Source organism: Nyctereutes procyonoides, unplaced genomic scaffold (assembly GCF_905146905.1).
Source record: "Nyctereutes procyonoides isolate TBG_1078 unplaced genomic scaffold, NYPRO_anot_genome, whole genome shotgun sequence".
Taxonomy (NCBI): Eukaryota; Metazoa; Chordata; class Mammalia; order Carnivora; family Canidae; genus Nyctereutes; species Nyctereutes procyonoides.
Window position 1 is genome coordinate 4,840,127 of NW_026575160.1, and position 25,173 is coordinate 4,865,299.

Here is a 25,173-nt window from a genome sequence, read left to right on the forward strand (position 1 = left end):
TTTTAAATACTCTATTCCAACTCCAGCATTTTTTTAAAAAAAGATTTTATTTATTTATTCATGAGAGACACAGAGAGAGAGAGGCAGGCAGAGACATTGGCAGAGAGGGAAGCAGGCTCTATGTAGGAAGCCCGATGTGGGACTCAATCCCGGGACCATGGGATCATGCCCTGAGCCGAAAGCAGATGCTCAACCGCTGAGCCACCCAGGCATCCCTCCAGCATTTTTTTTTAATGCAAGTAACCTGACTCGTTTCTAAAACCTACATTTAATTCTAGACCTCAAGTTCAAATGTGGACCCAAAAAACCAACTAATTCAATTGAATCAACATTTACTGAATGCAGTATATTAGTAGGCCCTAGCAGAAAACAATGATGGCATAGACAGACTCCTGCCTCCAGAGTATCCCAAGCTAGAGGGGAACAAAAGTCACATAAAGAAGATCATAAGATAGTCTAGGCAAGAGATTCCAATAGAACTAGGGGAGCCATCAATTAACAATAACAACTTAAAGACTGGAAAAAAACTTGCCAAATAATGGCTCAGCTTACCCATTTCCTGCCAGTGGGAAGACTTTTCAGCTACTGAACCAACATGCACTTACTCTTCACAGCCAAGAGTTCCATTGTTCTGTGCTCCTGGAATCTCGGGCTCCTGGATACTGCCACCTCCACCTCCATCCTGGAACTGGGTCTAGGATGAGGCAAGTAAGACACCGGCCTTAGTACAAAAATGTAAGGCATTCAAACTCAGCAACCAAAACAAATGTCCTTTGCAATATATATATATTGTTTTAGAAATTCAAAATTAATGCAACAGCATTTATAAAGAGTAGAATGTCAAAATGTAAATAAAGGCAGGGTTAGCAGTCCTGATTTTTTTTCTTTTTTGGTTCAAGCTCCACTAGGATTCTGCAGGGCATTCCTTCACCCTCACCCCCACATGTGGCCAGTGGTACATCTAATCCTCAGAAGGCTAAATTTTCTGATATTTAGAGCTCAAATCAATGAAATTATTATTAGTTGGGTGATTGCCATTGGGGTAATCACCTGATCTCTGGCATCCACAGCCAGCTTCAGCGCACACTGGAGAAGCACGAGTTTGTCCAAGGTCCGACGTGATGGGCGATGCAGGGCCTCACGTGAAAACGTCACAGAGGTCAGGGATTGGCTTCACATCTTCCCTAGTCTGGATTGGCTTTGAGATGCCGAGATGGCGTAACTGTTGGTAACAGAACAATGAGCTGTGGGCTGGCTTGGGTGGATGCTGGATGCCGCTGCCTTCCCCGCTGCCCTGATGGCTTGGGACCCGAACCATCTGCCCGGGGGTGCCTCCCGACGGTTAATCAGGACTCGGGAAGCTGCCCTGGAGGTCAGCCGTAAGGTAAGCGCCCCCCCCCCACCTTCTGCAGGCTGCGAGCCCCTCGGGTCCATGCCGGAGCCTGGGGTGGGCCGGAGGGGGTGGAACGTGGGGAGCCCCGGGCGCTCCCCGGGGCTGGAGGCCCATGACCTCCGGGGTCGGGCGTGGGGATGCCTCTGAGCCCCACTAGCGGACTTGCGGGAGGAACCTTTCCCGGCTGACCCTCTGCCACATGTATAACAACAGCAGTTCAGAGATTAGGTACTAAAGCCATACATTTGGAGTCTTGACTCTCCAAAAGATACGTGTAACCCAGAAATGCCATTCCCCAATGTGCAAAGGGACACCCTGACGAGGAAAGTTTCTTTGTCCGACAGTAGAGTTGAGGCCAGTTAAGATAAAAGCTTCAAGAATGCTTGGGGGTGGGGGGTGGGTCAGAATTGTCGGACATGGGAGCTACCCAAGTGTTGAAGAGTTCCAGGACCCATCCGAAGAGGCTTGGGGCTGCCACGTAAACCAAGGCTGGGGGTTCTATAAAGATCTGAAAGCTGGGATCCCTGGGTGGCGCAGCGGTTTGGCGCCTGCCTTTGGCTCAGGGCGCGATCCTGGAGACCCGGGATCGAATCCCACGTCGGGCTCCCGGTGCGTGGAGCCTGCTTCTCCCTCTGCCTGTGTCTCTGTCTGTGTGTGTGTGTGTGTGTGTGTGTGTGTGTGTATGATTATCATGAATAAATAAAAATTAAAAAAAAAAAGAGTGAAATCTTGAAAAAAAAAAAAAAAGATTTGAAAGCTACTCACACTGTCCTAACCAAGTTGTGGTGCCTGTGTGTTGTGTGTAGCTCTGGAAACTTATCGTGACCGAAGGTAAATCACCAAAGAGAATGTTTTCTTCTATAGATTCTAATAGAGACTTCATTCTTCCGGGATTTAACAATCCAACAATTTTCAAACATTTTTTCCCCCTATTTTATGTAGATGCTAAGGCATGGGGTGGTGGACCAGGAAGCTGCTCCTGTCCTGTGCCAGAACTGCCCACACCCCAATTCCATGTTGGATTGTTTTTATTGCCCTGTTTGGTCAATGAGTTAATTTGAAATCTGACTGCACTCCCCCCCTCCAAGAGACAACTGAAATTATTGTCCAAATTCAACACCTCTTTTGAGTAATATCCTTCACTACCCTCCACAATGCTGCAGGTTGAAATCCTACCTTCTTGAAATCTGCTTTCTGGCCTCCCACTGTGCTCTTGTTTCTCCTCACTTTGTAACCATTGCTCCAAACCTTCCTTCTGTCTTCCCAGCTTGATTTCCTCCTCCTCTCTCTAAATGTGGGTACTTCCCAACAGTCTAAGTGGGTACCATTCTCTCCTATGCACTGACCTGACTTGCCAGGCTGCACACACCAAGGCAAGGTCCACTCTTCTACCTGCAGCTTTCTGGTGTGCACCTTGACACGGGTGTCCCACTGGTGCCACAGTTTCAGTGTTTCCAGCTGAATTCATTTTCCCTTCCAGGTCTTCTTCTCCTCATCCCATCATCGCATTACCATCACCATTTGGTATTTTGCTCACCCTTACTCTGCCTTATTGTTTGCCAGTTTCCATCAATTCTCTCTGCATGCCCTATGTCACGTCTGCTCATGCTCCCTCAAACTTGCCACTATCCTGGCACCTTGCCTTGATCCGCCAGAGGCAGTCTTGCTTCCTGTCTGCAGTTCCCTTGCCCCCCGACCCATCATACATTTGCTGCTCCTAGACTCACTTTCCTGAGGCCTTGCTCTGTCAAAAGCTGGATGTGGCCCAAGTGCCCCTAGACAGAAAAATGGAAAAAGAAAATGGAGCATATACTACCTACAATCGAATATGATTCAGCCTTAAGAAAGAAGGAAATTCTGACACCACAACATGATGAATCTGAAGATGTTATGCTTTGTGAAATAAGCCAATCACAAAAGGACAAATACTGTCTGGTTCCACTTAGATGAGGTACCCGGAGTAGTCAAATTCATAGATTCAGAAAATAAAAGGGTGTTTGCCAGGGGCTGGTGGGGGGAAGGGGAAATGGAAAGTTAGTGTGTGATGCGTACACAGTTTCATTTGGGGAAGATGAAAACTTCTGGAAAAGGATGGTGGCCATGGTTTCACAACAGTGTAAATGTCCTTAATTTCACAGAGCTGTACAGTTGAAATAGTAAATTCTGTATTAAATATATTTTACCACAATAAATAAAATAGTTGAGGGAAGGAATGCTTGTTGTGCTTCGTTAGATGAAAGGAATAGGCTGCTCGTGAAGTTGTGTGTTGATTGGGAACTGGAATTGGTCCACCATGGCTTCACTAAAACTCAAAACTTCTTGGCACATTTTCGTGTTCTTTGGCACTTTGACGCTAATACTTGTTACTAGATTCATATGAAACTTTTGGTGGGGAAGAAGCATTCCATGATAAAAAGCTCCATAAATAAATAATTAATTACACCAGTGATCTACGTAGTATGCTGATAGCTTCAATTTCCTTTTTCATCTCTTAATTTTTGAAATTTGACTTCAATCCTTAAGTATTCATTCCATGGCTAACGTTTTCAAAATTTGTATTGATTTCCCATTGCTAAATTAATACATGCTTATTTTTAAATGTCCAAATATTGTTTTTATTCTTGTTTTATTTTTGGCAAATAATATTTAAATGCTCAGAAAATGAAAGTCCCATGTGATCTCAAGTAATAATTTTGTTAACAGTTTGAAGTGTATACATTTCTATGCATATAAATGTCATTGGTGGGGCACCTGGCTGGCACAATTGGTTAAGCCACCAGCTCAGGCCGTGATCTCAGGGTGGTGAGACTGAGCCCCACACTGGGCCCCACATCAGGCTCCATGATCAGCACAGAGTCTGCCTTAGTTTCTCTCTCCCTCTTCCTTGACCCCTCCCACTTGTGCTTTCTCTCTCTCCCTCTTTTCTCTAAAGTAAATAAATAATAAAGGTCATTGGTAACAAAAATAGTGTTAGACAATGCCAATGGCATTTTTACTTTGGATATCTAATTATCTATCTCTATAATTTTAAGTTCTACACAGTATCCTATTGTGAAGTTACATATTAATTTAACCTATATCCCCATTAATGGGGCATATCTCACAAATGTAGGTAATATATGCTGAGATAAACAATGAAAATCAAATTGTGTGTGTGCAGACACACACATACTGCTGTATTTGTCAGCACTAGATGTAGAATGGTGGTATCAAGGCAAAAGCACATTTATAATTTAATAAAGATCTGCAAAGTTCTTTTTAAGATTTTATTTATTTATTCATGAGAGAGAGAGAGAGAGAGAGAGGGAGGGAGGGAGGGAGGGAGAGAGAGGGAGAGAGGCAGAGACACAGGCAGAAAGAGAAGCAGGCTTCATGCAGGGAGCCCAACGTGGGACTCGATCCCAGGACTCCAGGATCAGGCCCTGGGCTGAAGGCAAGCACCAAACCACTAAGCCACCCAGGGATCCCTGAGCTGCAAAGTTTTAGTTCACTTTAAGTGGTCTTTAACATCTCAAAACTTTGACACAGTTGCAATTGACTGTATATGGTAGAAGCTAATAGTTTAGATGTTTAAGTTAAAATATCTAGACCCAGAAGGCTAAGCCTGATCCAATGGTTTTTTTCCCAACCCCTAAATTCAGACTGTTCTTTATGGAGTCATTAAATATGCTGATGGAAATGCTTCCACCTGAGCCAATGAATTCTCTAAGCCCCAAGACTCAGCTTGTGTGACAAGATACCAAAGAAGTTTGAGATATAAATTAGCAGTGACACTCAGTCCCTAATATATCTATCTTCCTCGCTCCTTTCAATATTTGTTCATCCCATTAAATCTTACTTTTCTTAAAGTCTTCTACTAAATAACAAAACTATTGTCAAAATTTCATAAATCAATTACTGACATCACAACCTCACCACCCACAGCAAATCCCAACTGAAATTTGGTCATTGTTTTGACTCTGATAATTACAATGTTTGTCAGATTCCAGTAGTGCAACAATTATACTTTCCACTTTTGTTGTGTCTTGTTAGCTTTACTCCTTCATGACAAATTATAGATGGGCTTTAATTTTTCCATATTATCTTAGGTCATGTGGCTTGTAAATGTTATTTTGTAATTTAGCAAAGGCTCTTAAGAAAAAGCAAAGCTCTTAAATTGCTGCTGTTGGATTTGTATTTTCAAAACAAAGCCTATGGGAATAAAAATTACTTATTCTTCAGCAAAAATTCCCACGGTGCAAGTATGTTAGTAACCAGTGAAGAATGAAGATACTGTACCTTTGCAAAGAAAGGGAAATGACATTTATTCACTCATATATTCATCTGACATTTATTGAAAATTTACAATGTCAAGCACCTGTACGATAATGTGCATTGTATCCTACTCTACCTGCAATCAGGATACTAAATATCTTCCATAAATATGAATTCTTCATGTTCAAAAGTACACTTAAGAATATTTAAAGACCAAGTCACTCTGATCCATAGAGAATCGAAAACTTGGTTTTAGTGCATATATACATACGTATTTTTTTCTCTTTGATTAAAAATTATTTATACATCTGTGCCCAGGATTAAGGATAATGAAATTCAACCACAAAAATGATTAAATAATATATAATTGTAGTGTTGGAATTTATCAGTTTAGAGTGGTTGCCTCCGTATTCACCTTTCTTTTGATCTTCTTGTAGACGTTATTGTTATTGACTGCAAATGTCTCTGTATTTTTGCTCAGTGGAATGTGGCTTGACAGATTAATTATATGTTATCAGGCAGTTGAAGATCAGCTAAAGATATGTGGCCGCAAGAGGGATGCTGATGTCTATGAGCTGTTCCTTTCTCAAAAGTAAGTCTTCTTTATATAAGAAATAGAAGAGCATCATATTATAATGTTTCACAGATTCAAATGTTCTTTTTCATTGTTTTTCCCAAGGACTAGATAGGAAAATACCACCCTCTAATTACTTTACCATTTGTTGGCATCCACAGTCTCTCTTAGAGAGGCAAGACGAAGTGGGTAAAAACAAAGATTACAGAGCCAGGCTGAGTCTGAAGCCTAGCCCTGTCTCTTCCAGCTGGGTGATCTTGGGCATGCCATCAACCTCCCTGTTAGGGCTATCAGGGTTAGCAATTAAAAATAAAGTCTGGTTACATGTGAATTTCAAAGAAACGAATATAACTTTTCCTTAATATTAAATTTGTCTCACACTTCCTTGGGTTTCTCTAAAATTCACATGTAAATGGGGCTTGTATTTTATCTGACAAACTTCCTGCCTCCAAGTAGAACAATGCTATCTTCTTCACAGGGTTGTTAGGTGAAGATGAAGTGAGTTAGTAGAAGGTAGAGGCAGACCTGGTACAAAGGAAGCACTCAAAAAGCATTGATACAGTTAATATTATTACTATTATTAGAGAATAATGGCTCATTATATCCCTATACTATAATAATAACCCTATTATGCCATACACCTAGCCAACAACCCCTACCCTATACTAATTTTACTGGTAAGTAGGAAACCTTCTTCCTCATCAATCCCCTTTCATTCCCCTCCAATTTCCCAGGGTGGCAGTCAGCAAAGTAGGTGCATCTACAAAACAGTCACAGTGCCTGAGATAGAATTGATGTGTAAGAGGAAGAGGATGTTATGGGTTGGATGGGAGTCTGACACCACAGTTTTTACTTGCCAACAAGTGACATCTGTGCAACTATACTTTGCATTTAATAACAATGATCCTATTCCTACTCTGCTTTTCCCTCCTTCATGCTTTTATTTCTGTGAATTCTATGTATGATTTTAAAATAAGCTTGACATACTTCTACTCATATGTAATCTTTGGAACTCAGCTACTCTTTTTGGTGGTTGTTTTTGGAACTCAGCTATTTTTTAGAGAAAATGTCCCACATTATCATTGAGGTTAATCACTTTATCTCTGGTGATTTGAGGAAATCCTTTATTGATAAACAGATTTCTTTTTTATGTAAAAATTTTTTAGATTATACGTGCAGAGAAAAATATTTATCTTGGTAATGGTCCTGAATATCTTGGTAGTAAGGGGAAAAACAGGTGGCCAATGTAAGATTTTTTTAAATATATATTTTAGAAAGGAACAAATATGGTAGATAATTCCATCACACTTAAAGTCATGCTGTGACTCTTCCTATAGATCAGTTAGTTTTACAATAACAATATACATTTTATGTGGTGAAAAGATTGCTACTCTAAGCCTTTCATGATTTTAACAACAGTACACTGCAAGGCTAAGTAGAAAACAATAAGAAAAGCTTTACCACACTAGAAAAAAAGTTAGAAATATTGATCCTGGGACAGTGGGCAATTAGTGGTCTTCTCTACTGAAGGACAATACATTTTATATCCTAAGAAAACTAAGTTAACATTTAATCCATCTGGATACAAAAAATGTTTTTGAAAGTTTTCTTGGTCCAGAGACCAATAAACTGAGTAAACTAGGTTATTTGCCTATTATTTGTCTCTGTTGCCCTTGGTGGTGGGGGGTTGGGGGGTGGGGTGGCAGTGGGAAGTGGTGGGAGGAAAGGAATCTTATCAATGTCTCCTTGAGTAATCATGGAGAACACAAACAACAGTGCTGACATCCTATTGTCAGCACAGGTCATTGCTGTCAGTAGGATTTCTCCTCTTTGCCTTCCATTGGTGTCACCTTGTAATGCAGCAGCCCATTATTGATTTCAAACAGGTTTATGTGTAGAACTAACTCTTCTGACTTGAGTTAAAATCCCTTTAAAAGGGAATCACTTTATTACATTATGTAATAGCTGCAAATTCAGCCTCAATATCACTAGTGCAAGGAAATTAATGACATTAATTTGACACAGGTGATATTTCAAAGTATTAATGTATTAAAATAACTTTTCTGGAAAATCCTTGGGGAAATCCTCTAAGCAGGGCTTGAGTTTCTCTGCTACCACATAATGATTGTTTTATTTTTCACAGGAACAGATGAAGCTAATGTTTTTTTTTGTTGTTTTTTTGGTTTTTTTTTTTTTTTTTTTTTTTGCCCAATGCAATAATTTAGCCATACTAGGATACAAATGCTTCTTCCCAGAAATAGGATACATATCTACAGTGATAGAGGGGGGAGTGCATCATGTGTATAACTTCTATTAGACGTTGCTTTTGAAGAGTCTGGAATATTTTGTTGTGCCAGAGGAGAACTCAAAGACTAATAGTGCATGACCAAAGGATATGTAGTCTGCTTGAAGTCCTTTGCTTGGGATAATTTGAGAATTTTTTTAAAAATGGAAAAGGATTTTAAAAAAAACTTCAAATACAAGTAAGGTGGAAAAGAGAATGATTGAAAGAAATAAAGGGGAGGGGTGGATGGTCTTGCCAAGTTTTTATTTAAATTGCAGTTACTTAATCTACAGTGTAATACTGGTTTCAGGTGCAGAATTTAGAGACTCATCACTTATATAAAACATCCAGGGATCCCTGGGTGGCACAGCGGTTTGGCGCCTGCCTTTGGCCCAGGGCGTGATCCTGGAGACCCGGGATCAAATCCCACGTCAGGTTCCCGGTGCATGGAGCCTGCTTCTCCCTCTGCCTGCATTGCCTCTCTCTCTCTCCTCTCTCTGCATTCTCATGAATAAATAAATAAAATCTTTAAAAAAAAAAAAAAAACATCCAGTGCTCACTACAAGTGCCCTCCTTAATACCCACCACCTATTTAACAGAATATCAGCTAATAAATGTAAAAAGAATGAGAGCATGAGAAAAGTCAGCATTTTTATAAACCCAAATCTTCTGATTCAGTAAGCATCGTCAGCTGAAGCTAAAGCTATTGAATAAGTTTTGGGGGGGATGAGACATACATGTAGTTGTCAGAGTTTTGCCCCACATCTTACTTCTCAGTGACAGCATTTGTGCTTTTACAATGGTGAGACTTGGCAGACATGGCCTGAACCAAGTGACTGAAGTCTCTTCACTAAGAGTGGGACAAAGTGGCATCACTTGCCTCCTTCTGTGGTGTAGTGATCACCACCTTTGTCGTTGAAAAATGGTCTACCTTGAAGTCAATCATGAAGAAGCAATCAGACAAATCAGAAATGTGAGACATTCAATCTGAAAATTGTCCTGGACTCTTCAAAATTCAATGATAAGGTAATATAAAAGGAAAATATTCTAAATTTAAGAATACTAAGGGATTATACCAACTGAAAATGCAATGCATGAATTTTGATGGGATTCTGGATTTAAAAAAAGCAAACTATAAAAGAAATATAGGGGCAACAGGGACAACTTGAATCTGAAAAGAATGTTAGATAAATTAATTCAATTTAACGTTTAGGTGTGATAACGTTATTGTGGCTATTCAGGAGGATGTCCCTGTGTGAGGGATATGCATACTGAAGTATTTAGGAGTGAGAGCCCTAACAATGATAGGTGTGCAATTTATTTTCAAATGATTCAGCAAGAAAATTATAAGTATATATTTTATGTAGATAAGAGAGAATGAGCATAAATGTGGCAAAATATTAAAAATTATAAGGGCAATGCAACCTTTTATTGCAATATTCCTTCAACTTTTCTTAATTCTGAGATCTTTCAATCTAAAAAAAGTTGGTGAGAAAGTTTCCTTTTGTTTAGAAATATTGTTTGCTGATTTAAAAAAATTTGTTTTCATAAAAATGTCATAAAATTTTCATTAAACTATTTCAAATAAGGATTAGTTCTTCAGTGTCCCAAAGTTTAAAAAAACCCAAAAACTCGTGAAAGGATGTTGCCAAAAATGAGTTAATACATGTAACATTAGTATACCTTTAGTATGGTTTAAGGGCTTAGAAAAGTGTGTGTGCTGTTTGATGCATAGAGACATTTACGTATGCATATCTGACCTGGGCACACATTTTCTGCCCTGAGAAATAAAAGAGATCTGAATATCCCAGCCCACAGCCATCAAGGACCAACTGTCCTCAGGGCTTTGCCCACTTTGCTGGTCACTCCCCCTCCCCACCCCACGCCTGTCCTTTTGCTGAGAGAGCGGCATCAGCAACAAGGTTCTGGACTCCCCACACAGTTCAAGAAGGATGGTAATATTTTGACCCCATATTAAATAAACATCAAAGGAAGAATAAAAACACTTCACCTCATCTCTGTCTCTTAGTATACAGCCATTTCCACATCTTAAATACAATATGGCCAAGATCTGGACACACCCAAAGTAAGAACCTTGCTCCAAGTGGGAGCCAATAGTGTTTCCCACAATTAGGCACAAATCCAATGTCTTCCACGCTTACTGTTTCCCCTCTGCTCTGTCCTCAGTAAAATCTTATTTTTTTTTCAAATTGATGTCCCAATAAATGTAATCATAACGGGGTATAAATTCTATTAATGTCATAAAGTGTTTTTCTTCGACATTTCCTTTAACTGACAAAAATCTTAATCCAAATGAACGAAGTTTTAATGATGGTATTTCGGAAATTAGTAGGTAGGTGTGCCAACAATTTTGAAAGACTGAAGAGAGAGGCCCTTCCAGTTATTCCAGAGTCCTACTATATAACCCCACTTACCCTTGAATAAATTAATTGTTGCTAATGTTCACTTTTTATTTTCTCTCCAGGGATCTGACAGAGGTCATCGATCTATCTAGGTTTAAAAAATTAAAATACCTATGGCTACAGCACAACAAGGTAGTGGCATATTTTATCTTTAAATAGCTCTGTTATTAAGTCACCATTTTAATCTCTACTTTGTCTCTCATGTCCTGTCACAACTGGCCAGCATAGGCTATTTCTTCCTGGATTCCTGGAAGAAAACTTCAGCAGTGTTAGTGACTTTTCTCGTCTCTCTTACATAATTCAAAATCTTACAGTCCATTGGAGTCCTAGTCATGGTTCAAGTTCAGAAATGAGAATGTCAGGGCACCTGAGTGGCTCAGTCAGTTAAGCGTCAGACTCTTGGTTTTGCCTCCATGAGGATCTCAGGGGTGGTGAGATCGAGCCCCAAGTAGGGCTCCTCGGGGAAGTCAGCTTGAAACTTCTCTCTCTGTCTGCCCCCTCCCCCCACTTGCATGCTAGCATGCCTGCTCAGTCTCTAAAATAAATCTTAAAAAAAAAAAAAAAAAGGAGAGGGGATCCCTGGGTGGCGCAGCAGTTTAGCGCCTGCCTTTGGCCCAGGGCACGATCCTGGAGACCCGGGATCGAATCCCACGTCGGGCTCCCAGTGCATGGAGCCTGCTTCTCCCTCTGCCTGTGTCTCTGCCTCTCTCTCTCTCTCTGTGACTACAATAAATAAATAAAAATTAAAAAAAATTAAAAAAAAAAGGAGAATGTCCAAGAGAGTATAGTAACCCACTTTCAATCTTTATTTGTAAATGAGACATCTCCCTACATTCTCTTGCTTATCCAGCTAGGGCTGACTGCAGATGGCCACTTGCCTTTTGTATGAGCTAGGAAGGTGTGGCTGGCTGTTCTCCTTTCCTTTCCCTTCTCCAGCCCTATCCAGGGTTATTATGGAGTGGTGAGGTGTAGAGGAATGGCAAGAGAGAACCAAAGTTCTTCTCATCTCATCTGTACCTTCTGGCACTAACAGATGTTCAAAGTCAACTTCTTTTCTCTTCATGGATTATTCAAGAGGAGCTTCCTCTGACTCTAATTCCTCTTTGCTGGCCACTCCTGACTTCCCCTCCCCTTTGATCCCAGTGGTACCTACCACTGACAGCCCTCCAGCTGGAGCAGACTACTATCTTGGGTGGGATTCCTGGTAAAGTACCCCAGATCAGTATGCCTTCAGTGGCTTGGCATGCAGTTGCCAGCACTCCCATACCTCTGTCCAGCTGTCAGAAGCCAAGGGCAGGGGGCGGTATCTCCCAGCTGCTATCCAAGCAGATCTAGTTTTCTCAGGAAGTACCAGACACTAAGCCAACATGTCCCCAAGTGCAGGGAGCTCTCATCAAGGTCACTGAGTATGGCCCTTAAAGCTTCTTTTAGAGACCAGGGTTCAGGAGGCAATGCCCTCCCACTGCCCCCCTACAGGGTGTCTGACTGGGCTCCCCGTGCCCTCCATGTCAAAGAGCAGGGCTGAACTAAAATGCAAACCCAAACAATCATTAGAGTTAGCAAGTCAGTTGATTATTCTCAACTTTCAAAAATTCGACTTCCCAACTGATTGTATTTTGTTCGTTAGGAATTGACGATCCAATCTGGACATTTTGAATTTAGACTTTCAAATACCAGCTGATTGAAAAGAAATAATTTCCGTTTCAACAGTAGTCCACTTGTCAAAACAGTCATCCCGACACACAATGCTGCATCCCTAAGCAGCCATGTTTATAAAAGCATTTCAATATCACATGGCATTTTCGGTCTTCTTTTGTTTTAATCGACTAAGTGGGAAATGGAAAATGAAAGTGCTTCCCATATTAAGTGTAAGTAAGCATAAGTCTCATGAGCTTGAAGTCATTTTAGGAGAACAAACACGATTACCTTTAAGATCCAGGCGTCTAGCAACTGAAATGGAAAGTGCACACACCACTTTGAGGCACACAAGCTTAAAACTCTTTTCAACACTCTGCCAAAAATTATCCTGGGTCACAGTGTGCGACCTCCGATCAGAAAAAGATGGAAATCCTCAAAAGCGTGGCATAAATGAATAATCTTTCTTTTTCATGTTTGCCTCTTGTGGTGTTCAGTTCTGAAGAACATGTACAAATGTCAGCAGTAGGTCTAAAGGGAGAGATATGATTAGACATTTTTAAAAATACATTTTGGCTTTTGGTAATGTGAATGCTCTCCCATCTCCAGTCATTGAATTTTCACACAGTTGACTTACAGATACACTGTGTACATAGGAAGGGGTTGTATATGCCGTCAACTATTTCACTTTCTTTTGTTTCTGAAGGGCAGTGAGTGGGGAAGGAATGCATCAGGAGGCTGAATTCTCTTTTTGTGCTTGGCCACTTGTTTGACAAGCTAACTATATTATTTCCAAAATCATCACCACTTAATTTTGTTCTTTTTTGGTTGTTATTCTTTATAATAATAGACTTATTTAGGGCATAAAATGTGGAAAGGCGATCTTATCCAAAATAAGTTTGTTTAAAAGATTTTATTTATTTATTTATTTATTTATTTATTTATTTATTTATTTGAGCGTGAGAGAGAGAATGAGCAGAAGGGCAAAGGAAGAGGGAGAGGCAGACTCCCCACCAAGCAGGGGCCCAATCACGGGACCCTGGGATCATGACCCAAGCTGAAGGCAAATGCCTAACCATCTGAGCCACCCAGGTACCCCTCCAAAATAAGTTTTAAGCATTAACTGGATAAGTGAATAAGCTCATATGAGGTTTCCTATTGGTCAGTAATTAACCAGTTGCTAAGTTGCCTGAATACTCATGCTCCATGAAAAATTGAAGTCTTATTCAAGATCCCGACTCTGATGAGCACATTAGCTATGATAGTACTTCACTAAAATTCATATGTAAAATTTTGATTATTACTTTTTTGTGAAAATCTAGATAGCACCACAGTCACCACTAAGAGGTCATTTATCATCATAGAAATGGTGTGGAGTGATGTGGTGAAAAACATCAATGTTGACATAAAAATGTAAATATTTAGAATTACACCATTTTGTTAACAGTGGTCTGAATTTGTGATCGGCATTGTTCCTATGTTAGTGAATATCTTAAACTACCCTCTATTTGGGAAAAACGAAGGCACAATGTAGTCAAATGAACCCATCTTTGTTGTTTATTTGTTTATTCAATCAGTAATTTTGTTGAGGTGTATGTACTAGATATTATTGTTGTCCATTCAATATCCATTTTCTTCTTTTACCTATCCAGCAGAATCTGGATTAAGGTTTTGGTATATATGTCTCCTTTTTACTGAGTTAGGTGACCCTGTCCCTAGTTCCAGGGAGTGGATCCTGAACTGTCTAAGTCATTCAGGATAATCCCATCACCCTTGTGAGTGCTAGTCAGTGAATGGGCACATAACACAATTATGGTAATAAGATTAAATAGGTAGAGGTGCTTCCAATGTCCCTGATTTCCTAGGTTTGCTCAGGCAATTCTGGTTCCTTCATGATGCACTCTGCATAGTCGGTCACTAGTTCTGCATCACCTCCATTTCTGGGTGACCTTCTGCTCAGCTCCCCTCATGCAATTAGCCAGAGGCAGCTGCTCTTAAATGCATATTGACTGAGGCCTCCTAAAGACTCCCTTCCTTGGGATGCCTGAGTGACTCTGTGGTTGAGCATCTGCCTTTAGCTCAGGTCGTGATCCCAGGCTCCCTGCATGGAGCCTGCTTCTCCCTCTGCCTGTGTCTCTCCCTCTCTCTGTGTGTGTCTTTCATGAATAAATAAATAAAATTAAAAAAAAAAAAAAGACTCCCTTCCTTGTCTCATCTTCCAGCAAGCCCAACCAAGGGAGTTTTAGGTCCATGGTCAATCCTTTCCTACCTTCCATGGGAAGTTGAAGCACTTGCCTTTAATACTATAATTTAAAATGGTCTACACATTTGATCTATTTGTGTTTTGACTCATCACCTCGAAAATTTCCCTTTACAGATATCAAAATGAACTCATAGTATTAGTGCCACATGCTGGTAGTCTTTCATTTCTGGAAGAACTAGCAATATTTTGGTATGTTTCATTTGGCTCAGATTGGAAGAAGCATTTGATGAGAAACCTGTAGAATGTTCTGGACAGCCAAGCAACTATCCAAAATGCAATCTGAGTTTCTGCCATGTAGCAAAGACCAAATAGGTGTCCAATTTTACAAAGTAATCTTAAATAAAAAAAACCTCTTTCTGACAAAGTCATTGTTTATAAGCTTCATCATCTAAAAAATAATTGAAAAACTTATTTATAATAACATATTCCATACCAATTGGCCAGAGAATGTTCTGATTAAAATAAGCAAAATCACTTCAAGAAATATCTTGGATTTGTTCTTCTATGCCATTAAGATATGTTATTGTTTCCTATCTCCTAAGTATTCAGCACATATTGAGAATTTGGTAAATAGCACACATTTGTATATTTTAAGAAGGAACATTGATATAAAAAATTAGCAAGTGTATTTTAAGAAGGAACATTGATATAAAAAATTAGCAAGTCATTTAAAAATGAAATAATTATCTTTAATATGCTATTTTAAATATTTGTAAAGAATTATTTGAATTACTACTTTTTTTCAAGTAACTTTATAACATATATCATGGAATTTTAGTTGGTTCCTTCAAAAAGTTTAGGTATATACATATTTATTTATTCATTTATACACAATATACTTTGTTCTAAAACACGATTTAGAGCAGCACAAATCCCATAGTAGAGTACAAGAGCTGTTAGAGAATAAAATGTACTCACATGCATTCCATATAATTTGGGCTCTTACATGTTTCTGTTGCCTTAGGGTAACATTAATTCTATCTTTTATGTCAACTTTGTTGAAAGAATTATATTTTGCCAAATATTTAAAACCTCTTCAAAAAAAGTAAACCAACATAAATAACCTAAATAAGGCTTCACTGCATGATTGTGAAATTCATAGATATCTACACTATATATCTCATTATCATTTAAAATGATTTAACCAAGAAATGTAACCTATTTTTGGACAAAAGCATATACAAAAATTTCAATAACATAGAATAAGGAGAGGAAGCATGAGAATAAAAGTCTTTGTATTGGATAAATAATACAGTGACTCCCGAATATTTTTAAAGTGTAGATTATATTTTCAAAAATTGTACATAGTTTAAGCTAAGATACAAATGAATGTAATGTTTTCCTTTATTGGGCAATAACACCACAAAAATGAAGTTTTTTGAAGAAGACAAAGGAATACTGGAACTATATAGAATTTTTTCTATATAAAATTAAATTAAATATAAATTATGTATTAATTCAGTATATATTATTAAAACTCTACCCAACTAATACTTACACTTTTATGTACATTTAAGAGATACTGTGATTTCAATATTCAAAAGAAATCCTTTTAAATAACTCATAATCATAGAATTTCATGTTTTTTAAGATTTTATTTATTTATTTATTTATTTATTTAGCAAGAGAGAGCACTCATAAGTGGTGGAAAAGGCATAGAGAGAGGGAGAGAGAATCCCAAGCAGACTCAACTCTGAGCTGGGAGCCCAACACTGGGCTCAATCTCATGACCCTGAAATCATGACCTGAGTGGAAATTAAAAATCAGACACTCAACAGACTGAGCCACCCAGACGCCGCCATGCTGTTTTATAATCACTTTTCAATGGGTCTTTGCCCCTGGTTTTTTCAATCTTGGTAGGTTGTAGGTCATCCAAGTTTGGAGCAACTGAGAGAAACCCAGATCACTTAAGAGATCAACATTAGATCAAGTGAATGGGGTAAGTCAAGCTAGTGACTCAAGCTGAGTCTGGAAATGAGCATGACTGATAGCTTATCTTCCTACTTTGGATGGCAATAAAGTGTAGTGGTTCCCAGCAAGGACTCTGGAGCCTAGGTCAAACTTCAGTGCTACCACATACTAGCTGTGTGATCATGAACAAGTTATTCAGCAGCTCTGTACATTAGTTTCATTGCTTAAAATAAGGTAGTCATAGTGCTCCTCCTTCATGAGTTTGTTGTGAAGATTAAATAAGTATATATATATATAATATGTATACCACTGAGAAGATATTAATTCAAAAATATTTTGAAGTAATAGAAAATATTAGTTTGAGCAATAGAAAATTTTAGATTGAGTATTGGAAAATATTCCATATGCCTATATATATAATTTTAGTTGGTTCCTTCAATAAGGTTTGAATACATATATATTTATTTATTCATTTATACCTAATATACCTTGTTCTAGAAATAGAGCATTTGAAAAATTAAATGATAATTTTTAATGTTTCTTTACTTTTTTAATGCTCTATTTTAAATATTTATGAAGAATTTTTGAATTACAACTTTTTTTCAAATAGTTCTACAATATACATCATGGAATTTTAGTTGGTTGAATATATATATATATATATATATACATAGATATACATATATATATATATAGTACTTTGCTAGACATACATGTTAAAAGATTACTTTCTATTTTTTTTCCATTTCATGCCAAATATTTTGGGATGTGTTTTAAACATGATTTTTGAAGAACATTTCTGAAATAGTAGAAAAAATAATTTATAGAATATTTTACATTATTCAAAGTAATAATATTTTCCATTACTTCAAAGTATATTTAAATTAATGTCTTCTGGTTACTTTATATGGAGGTTCCTCTATTTTAATGAACCTAATTATCATGTACTATATGCCAATTTTTGATTTGAGAATCAGACAGTCTTGGATTTGAATCCTTGCTCTGTTACCTTGAGAATGTTGTTTAACTTTGCTGAGCCCAGTTCCCTCCTAAGGAATAACACAGGGCTACCGTAAAGCATCATATTAGATAATGCCTGTGAAACCATCTAGCACAGGGGCCAACTGATAACTAGCAATTGTTCATTGACATGACTCTCCTCTATTCCCTTGATTCTGAATCAGCAGTTCCTAGCCAGGAGTGACTTTGCACACACACACACACACACACACACACACACACACACCATCTCTCCCTTACAGAGGACTTATGGCAATCTTTCTCGTTTGATTGTACCAAGTGGAGCGTGTGTATGCTACTGGCATCTAGTGGGTAGAGACTAGATTTGCTGTTAAACATACTACAATGCACAAGACAATGTTCTCAACCTCAACAAAGAATAATCTGGTCCTACATATCAATAGTTATGGAAGTTGAGAAGCCCTATTCTAAAGAATGCCTCTTTAATTTAATTATATTATTTTTTAAATATTTTATTTATTTATTCATTTGAGACAGACAGAGAGAGAGAGAGAGAGAGAGAGAGGCAGAGACACAGGCAGAAAGAGAAGCAGGCCCCATGCAGGGAACCCAATGTGGGACTCCATCCCAGGACTCCAGGATCATGCCCTGAGCCAAAGACAGACACGCTTAACCACTGCGCCACCCAGAAGTCCCTCCTCCTTTATTTTAAATTCATGCTGGCATATTTTTTTCTCCAGTAGTACCTCAGTGGGCACCTGTAAGTGCTTTACATTAAATGTAAGTACTCTCAACTCTCTCTCTATAAAAAATAATGGTTAAAATAATAATAGCTATTGTTTATTGATCACTTGTTATGTGCTAAACCCTGAACTAAAGTAAATGATTTGTAAAATGTCACATTCAACATAAATCCTATGGTGATCCTTCAAATTAATAGTGTAGACTTCTCTAAATGGATAATTATAACACTATATATATATATATATACACACTATATATACACACACACACACACATATATATATATATATAATATGTAACGTTTACTTTAACAATGGCTTGAGTGTCAGAACAGTGGCATGTCTTCCATTTCTCATTCCTAGATCTTGATTTCAACAACTTGCTACATTGCAATATCCATTCAGTCCTGTGAATTCTACCTTGGAACTGTCTCTCAATTCCCTCTCCTTTTCTTCTCCCGCTGTCATTACTCTACTCTGGGCCACCACATAATCTTCTGAATTAGTGTAACACCCTTCTCATTTAACTCCTGCCATTATACTTACTGTCCCTTCTAAAGCAGGTTCTTCCCTGCTATTTTCTTTCTAAAATAAAATTGGACAGTAACAGTCCTCTGAGCAAAATCTTGTAATAGCTTCCTGGATCCTCATGAACTGGCTTTATCTCTTTCCACTCCATTTCCCTACTCATCTCCCCCCAGCAAACAGTGCAGTCTTAAAATCCCAGTAATCATGGTCCAAAGGATGTTAATGCTCTTAGGAAAATCATGATTCTATAATCAAGATTAAACTATTGAGTTTATTAGCATTCTTCTTGTGATAATAAGTAATGCAAGAGAAATTAAAGTCTTGAGTAATTAGAAATGTTCTGTTGATGTGTGGTCGGGCAGACAACTGGAAAAAAAGAGTAGAAGGAACTCATGGTTTCCACTGGGGTTTTTTTCTTATACTTGTGTCAGGTGTGCCTATCATTAGATCAGGGAATGGTGAGAGGAAGGACAGAAGACAATGAATTGCTGTCAGGAAGTCAGTAGGAAAAGGAGAAAGGGATAGGAAGCCAACTGGGACCCACCCCTCATTGCATTGTATGGCCTACCTGGGAGGAACATAATCCCTTGCATGACTTAATAAAAGCTATGGGGAAATAATTGGTGGTCCTCCTGCATGGATGCTGGCATAATTTGGTGCAAATGAATCTGTGAAATGAGATGAGTGGCACACGTGCCTTTTATGGCTTCATAATTTGTGAATGTTGCAAACATAACAATAAAATCAAAGAAAATTATTCAAGAAATCCATTTTGAAACTTTGGATACAAATCTAAAATAGCTTTTCTGAGCTATGTCTCATAACTAAAATTTTCAATAAATCATATGAGTTGGCATCTCTCTGCATCAGCCCATCGAAGGTCAAAACAGTTCTATTTAACAGATAACAATAATCATTATGGTTAGCTTTAATAAACACTTAAAACTAATTCATAATCATGAGCATATATTTTAGTATAGAAAATTCTATATAGAAAGTACCAAACACTTGGTCAATAACTATTTAATAGGAATATTCTCCCTAATAGATCCTGTATTAAGTGGAAAGATAGCTTTCTATTTAACTTACTTGCTGCTTTTAGAAGATACCTGCCCCACCTCTATGGCTCTACCATCCTTATAACTCAAGCAAATTGTTAAATTTTATCAAGGTTGGGGCACCTGGGAGGCTCAGTGGTTGAGCGTGTGTCTGCCTTTGGCTCAGGTCGTGATCCTGGGGTCCTGGGATGGAATCCTGCACCAAGCTCCCTGCGAGGACCTGCTTCTCCCTCTGCCTATGTCTCTGTCTCTGTCTCTCTGTGCCTCTCATCAATAAATAAATAAATAAAATCTAAAAAAATAAAATTTATCAAAGTTATAGAGTCAATATTTTTTTAAAAAATGGAGTTCTCTTTGCAGAGTAACAGAGTGACTTCTGACCCTCAGTCTAGAGTTGACTATCCCATTTCCTTTATAGATAATAGTTCATTCGAGGAATTTTTCAAGACTGCTTTTGACTATTTGCAGCTAATAGAACTAACTTCCCAATCTAATCTTACAAGTAAGATGTGAGGGGTGTCTGAGTGGTTTGGTCAGTCAGGTCTCTGACTTCTGGTTTGGTCATGATCCTGGAGTTCTGGGATCAAGAGCCCCACATCAAGGTTCCCTGCTCAGCAAGGATTCTCTTTTCCTTCTCCCTCTGCCCCTCCTCCCCTACTCGTGCTTGCTCTCTCTCTCTCTTGCGCACTCTCTCTTGCGCACTCTCTCAAATAAATAAAATCTTTAAAAATGAAAAAAGATGGGACTTTACCATACTGCCAGGAAAATGGGGGGTGGAAGGGAAGGGATAAGATACTGAAGAAATATGGTTTTGGGGGCACCTAGGTGACTCAGTGGTTGAGCATCTGCCTTTGGCTCAGGTATCCAGGGGTTCTGGAATGAATGCCGCATCAAGTTCACTGCAAGGAGTCTGCTTCTCCCTCAGCCTATGTCTGCTTTTCTCTGTGTGTCTTTCATGAATAAATAAATTTTTTTTAAAAAGAAATATGGTTCTTTTCCTTAATGAAGACATAAAACTAGCAGGCAAGTTGATTCATTGTACAAGTCAAATGAAGTATTGGCGTGGTCGAGAAAATGGGGAGGTTCATGGGTGTGGAGGCTAGTCAAGAAAGGCCTTGTTGAAAAAGAGGAGCTGTGAAGCCAAAGGGGGCTTGTGGCTGGTGGGGCTTTTAGCACTGCACCTGACTTCCCGTGCGTATTCAGGTGACGGAATCCTCTGCTGAATGGAGGAGATCTGTTTACAAAAGGATAGCAAGCTGGAGAAGAGGAGACGACTCATAGACTCAAAGTGCTGATGCAGGAGCAAGTTTAGAGAAACAAAAAGTGGGTCAAAACAGGATGAGAAGACAGTAGTGAGATGCAAGGAGACCAAAGAACTGTTTCAACAAATCTCTGGAGCAATGGAAACCTCCTGTGGAAGCTCACTCAAGCATGGGGGGTTTTTGGTTGTTGTAGTTTTGTTGTTGTTGTTGTTGTTGTTTAAAGATTTTGTTTATTTGAGAGAGAGCACATGCACGTGAATGGGGGAGGGGCAAAGGAAGAGGGAGACTCTTAAGCCGACTTCTTTCTGAGTGTGAGACCCAAGCTTAGTCTCATGATCCTGAGGTCATGACCTGAGCTGAAATCAAGAGTCTGGCACTGAACCGACTGAGCCCCAAGGCACCCCTCGAGTGGTATTGGTATTGGTTGGTATTGCCCTGTTGGACAAGGGTGAGCCTCAGGAACTATCAGAAATGTACTGGGGAGAAAAGTCATGCAGGCAAAAGAGAGGCATGACTCATGCACAGATGCAGAAATGGCTTCAGCATTGAGGAGAGAGGCCTCGGCATATACTAGTCACTAAATTATGTGCGATCATCACCTGGTGGGTATGTGGGGCCAGATCCAATGAAACTGCAGGGTGCGGAAGTGTGAGGAGCACAGTCAGAGCAAAGGGGCTAGGCCAGATTACCGAGGCATGGAAAACTATGCAAGAAGTTTGCAAGAGACAGGATGAGAGGTTTGTCTTCAATTACCGAAAAACATCCTTTTCATCACAATGCCCTCAAAGACAATCCAGAAGGAAATTCATAGCCCAGACCAAATGGTCAGAAATAATAACAAACATCAAACTTTATAACCTTATTATAATTTTATAAATATGTCTATGTACACACACACATATGCACACATATTTATTTATATCTCTATATAATTACTGTAGAAAGTATATTATTCTCTAATTCTCATTTTCAGCTCCAAGGAATAACCTTTCTAACTAGAAACTCTTGTCTGACAGAACTGTATCTAAACAACAATGCCATCTTTGAGATAAAAGGTATGTCTTAATTTTTTTTCAGCTAATTGAATAGATTTTCAATTAAGTAATAACTGATAACTATCCTATCACTAATGGCATACAAAAATCTGTTTTTAATGTTTCTGTTGAAAATATGTGAGGAAATCTATTTTTTAAAATGTCCTTATGTATATTTCATTTTGAGAAATGTGCTTTAGATTACAATTTTAATGTAATATTGTCGTGTGCCTTATTCAAAATATAAAAGAATCTTGTTTTAAATAGAAATTTTGCCATTCTCCTGCATAGTTGGGCACAAACTGGGTATTATGGAAACAAATTTTAACAATATTTGGGAGCATTAATAAATATAACAACTTTATACATGGTTTTCATGTTTTTAGGGGCGATAATTTTTGCCAGCCAAATTCCTCTTTTCATTTTACATGTTAAATTTTTAATTTTACATGTGTAACTATCTCTAAGTTGACAATTTCAAGTCAAGTTGACAATTTCAGTTGATGATGAAAGTACCTGATCTACTAGGATCATGAAATACAAAGAGGTTCAGCATGCAACATTTTTTAAAATATCACATATCATAGAGCCAAAAGAACCATCATGATTCCATGTGCCATTAAGAAAGAAAATCTTGCCAATTTACCTATGATGCAGCCAGCTACTGTAAAGACACAACTCATTTTAATTTATGTTAAAAATGTGGGAAAATGTGAAATTTAGAATCAACAAAAATGATATCAATATGTGGCTTCCTGTGGTGTAAAGAAAATATTTACCTGAGCAATTTTGGGGAAGGTATTGAATTAAATATGTAATTATTCCCTTGACTGGCATCATGAATCTAAGTAACATCAACAAAACAAAACACAACCAAAAGAAAAGTAAAGAAAATAACCCTTCTGAAATCAAATTTAAAAATTATTGCTACAGGAAATAAAAAAAAACATAAAATAATAACAGTGGAAAGAAGTTGGCTCCACAGGCCCACATCACACTCAATTATTCAAATTCTTATGCTTTGTTGTATTATTCTTAATGATAAGTCACATTATTATTAATAATGACTCCTTTTACCAGCTGAAATGTATTCTTTGTTTTCTTTTCCTTAGGATGCTTAATTAGCATTACAAATGTTTAAAATCTCATAAAAAACAAAATCTCTTTCAGGCCTGCACTCTTTGCCTTCATTGTACATACTCTTGCTACACCACAATGAGCTGACAAACATTGATGCCACAGTGAAAGAGTTAAAGGGGATGCCAAATCTGAAGATCCTAAGTATCAGTTTGTCTGTTTATAAGGCCATAAGCTAAAATAGTAATAACATGGGACAGGTTTCATTTTTTAAGGTTAATATTGATCAATGTTTATAACTAAGTACTTAAATATTCCTGAAAATAAGATTTAATCTTACTCTCTTTTAAAACTTGCTTTTGAAAGAATAACAGGTAGAAAAAAATTTTGAGAAATGACATGGCATGCCAAAGGGAAGTGACAAAAATGCCAAAAGGTTTACATGTTTAAAGCTGTATGTTTGGTTTTATCTCAGAACTAAGTTCTGGCACACATTCTATAATTCCATTTACATGACATGTCCAGAATAGACACATCTAAGGAGATAACAACACTGAGAGGTGATTATTTTTAAATAGATTCCTGTTTGTCCAGGGCTGGGGGACAGAGGGGTCTGGGGAGCCAAAGCTAAAGAATAAGAAGTTTGGGGGTTCCTCCAGGGGTAATGGAAATATTTTTAAATTGACTGTGGTGAAGATTGCACAACTCTTTGAATATACTAAAAAACATGAATTGTATACTTACAATGGGTTAATAATGTGGTATACGAATTATATTAATAAAGCTGACACCAAAAGAAAAAAAAATGAAGTTTTTTTAAAGCTTTCTAAGTGGGTGAACAGAAAATTTTATTCATGTATATTTAATCACACCCAGCAAGGAAGTGACCTACGTAGTGGAAGAAAGTGGAAATGGGTTGGAAAAATAAATAATACACAGTTCTTGCTCAATAAGTTTATAATCTTGAAGGGTGAATAACCCGTGCATGATTGCAACAGAGGATAAATGGTTCTGGGTGTACCAAGGGAAAAGACGCTCAGACCAATGAGTGGGTTTCCAAACTTTAGAGTTGGGAGACTTGTTTATATAATGTCATGAAATAGATGTGGTTTTCTTTCCTCTTCATTTTCTGTTCATTTCTCAGAATTGCCTGAAACAATGTTTTGAATATGTGCCAAATGGTGTTGATGGTGGAGGTTCTGATCAGATCGATACATAGAGTAATTATAGTTTTCATTTGCTTTCAGTGCTAATCAGTAACATCTACTGTATTGAGGAGAAATGACTCATGTGCTTATACGTAGATTATTCAAAGCCAAATATTAAAATTATGCCAAGTTCATGAGAATTCCATGGGGTTTTTTTGTTGTTAATCTAAAATCATGTTGATTTTCCCTTTGGAAAGAAGTTGGAGACAGATGTTCACAAACATACAGTAATCTGAGTTGATTCCCATATCCCACACCTCCCTTCAGCAAATCTACTCAGGCCAGAAACTGGGCAGTTGGTCAAGACCATTCAACCCCACTTACCATCCTTACCCATTCACTAGTTATGATGTATCTATCACCACCCTTTCTTCTCCTCTTCCCCCATTTAAATAGGTTTTCATTATCTCTGGTTATTCCCATCTTATTCTTCTCAGTTCACAGGTCCAAGGGGCACGTATCTATTGACTACACCCTGAATGGTGTCTCGTGGATCTGGCAACATGGCTGCCTTATCCCTTAGATGCCAAATAATCCCATGCTTA

The 25,173-nt window shown here is 38.2% G+C and overlaps 1 protein-coding gene across 1 annotated transcript in view; it reads left to right on the forward strand.

Annotated features, from left to right (window-relative positions):
* Window positions 1-1,297: 1,297 nt before the first annotated feature.
* Window positions 1,298-25,173, forward strand: part of LRRC72 (leucine rich repeat containing 72) — a 38,605-nt gene continuing 14,729 nt past the window's right edge. The window contains exons 1-5 of the mRNA XM_055314498.1: window positions 1,298-1,384; window positions 6,166-6,239; window positions 10,991-11,060; window positions 22,283-22,364; window positions 23,514-23,624. Of these exons, the coding sequence (XP_055170473.1) occupies window positions 1,298-1,384; window positions 6,166-6,239; window positions 10,991-11,060; window positions 22,283-22,364; window positions 23,514-23,624 (424 nt within the window). The remainder of the gene's footprint in view (window positions 1,385-6,165; window positions 6,240-10,990; window positions 11,061-22,282; window positions 22,365-23,513; window positions 23,625-25,173) is intronic.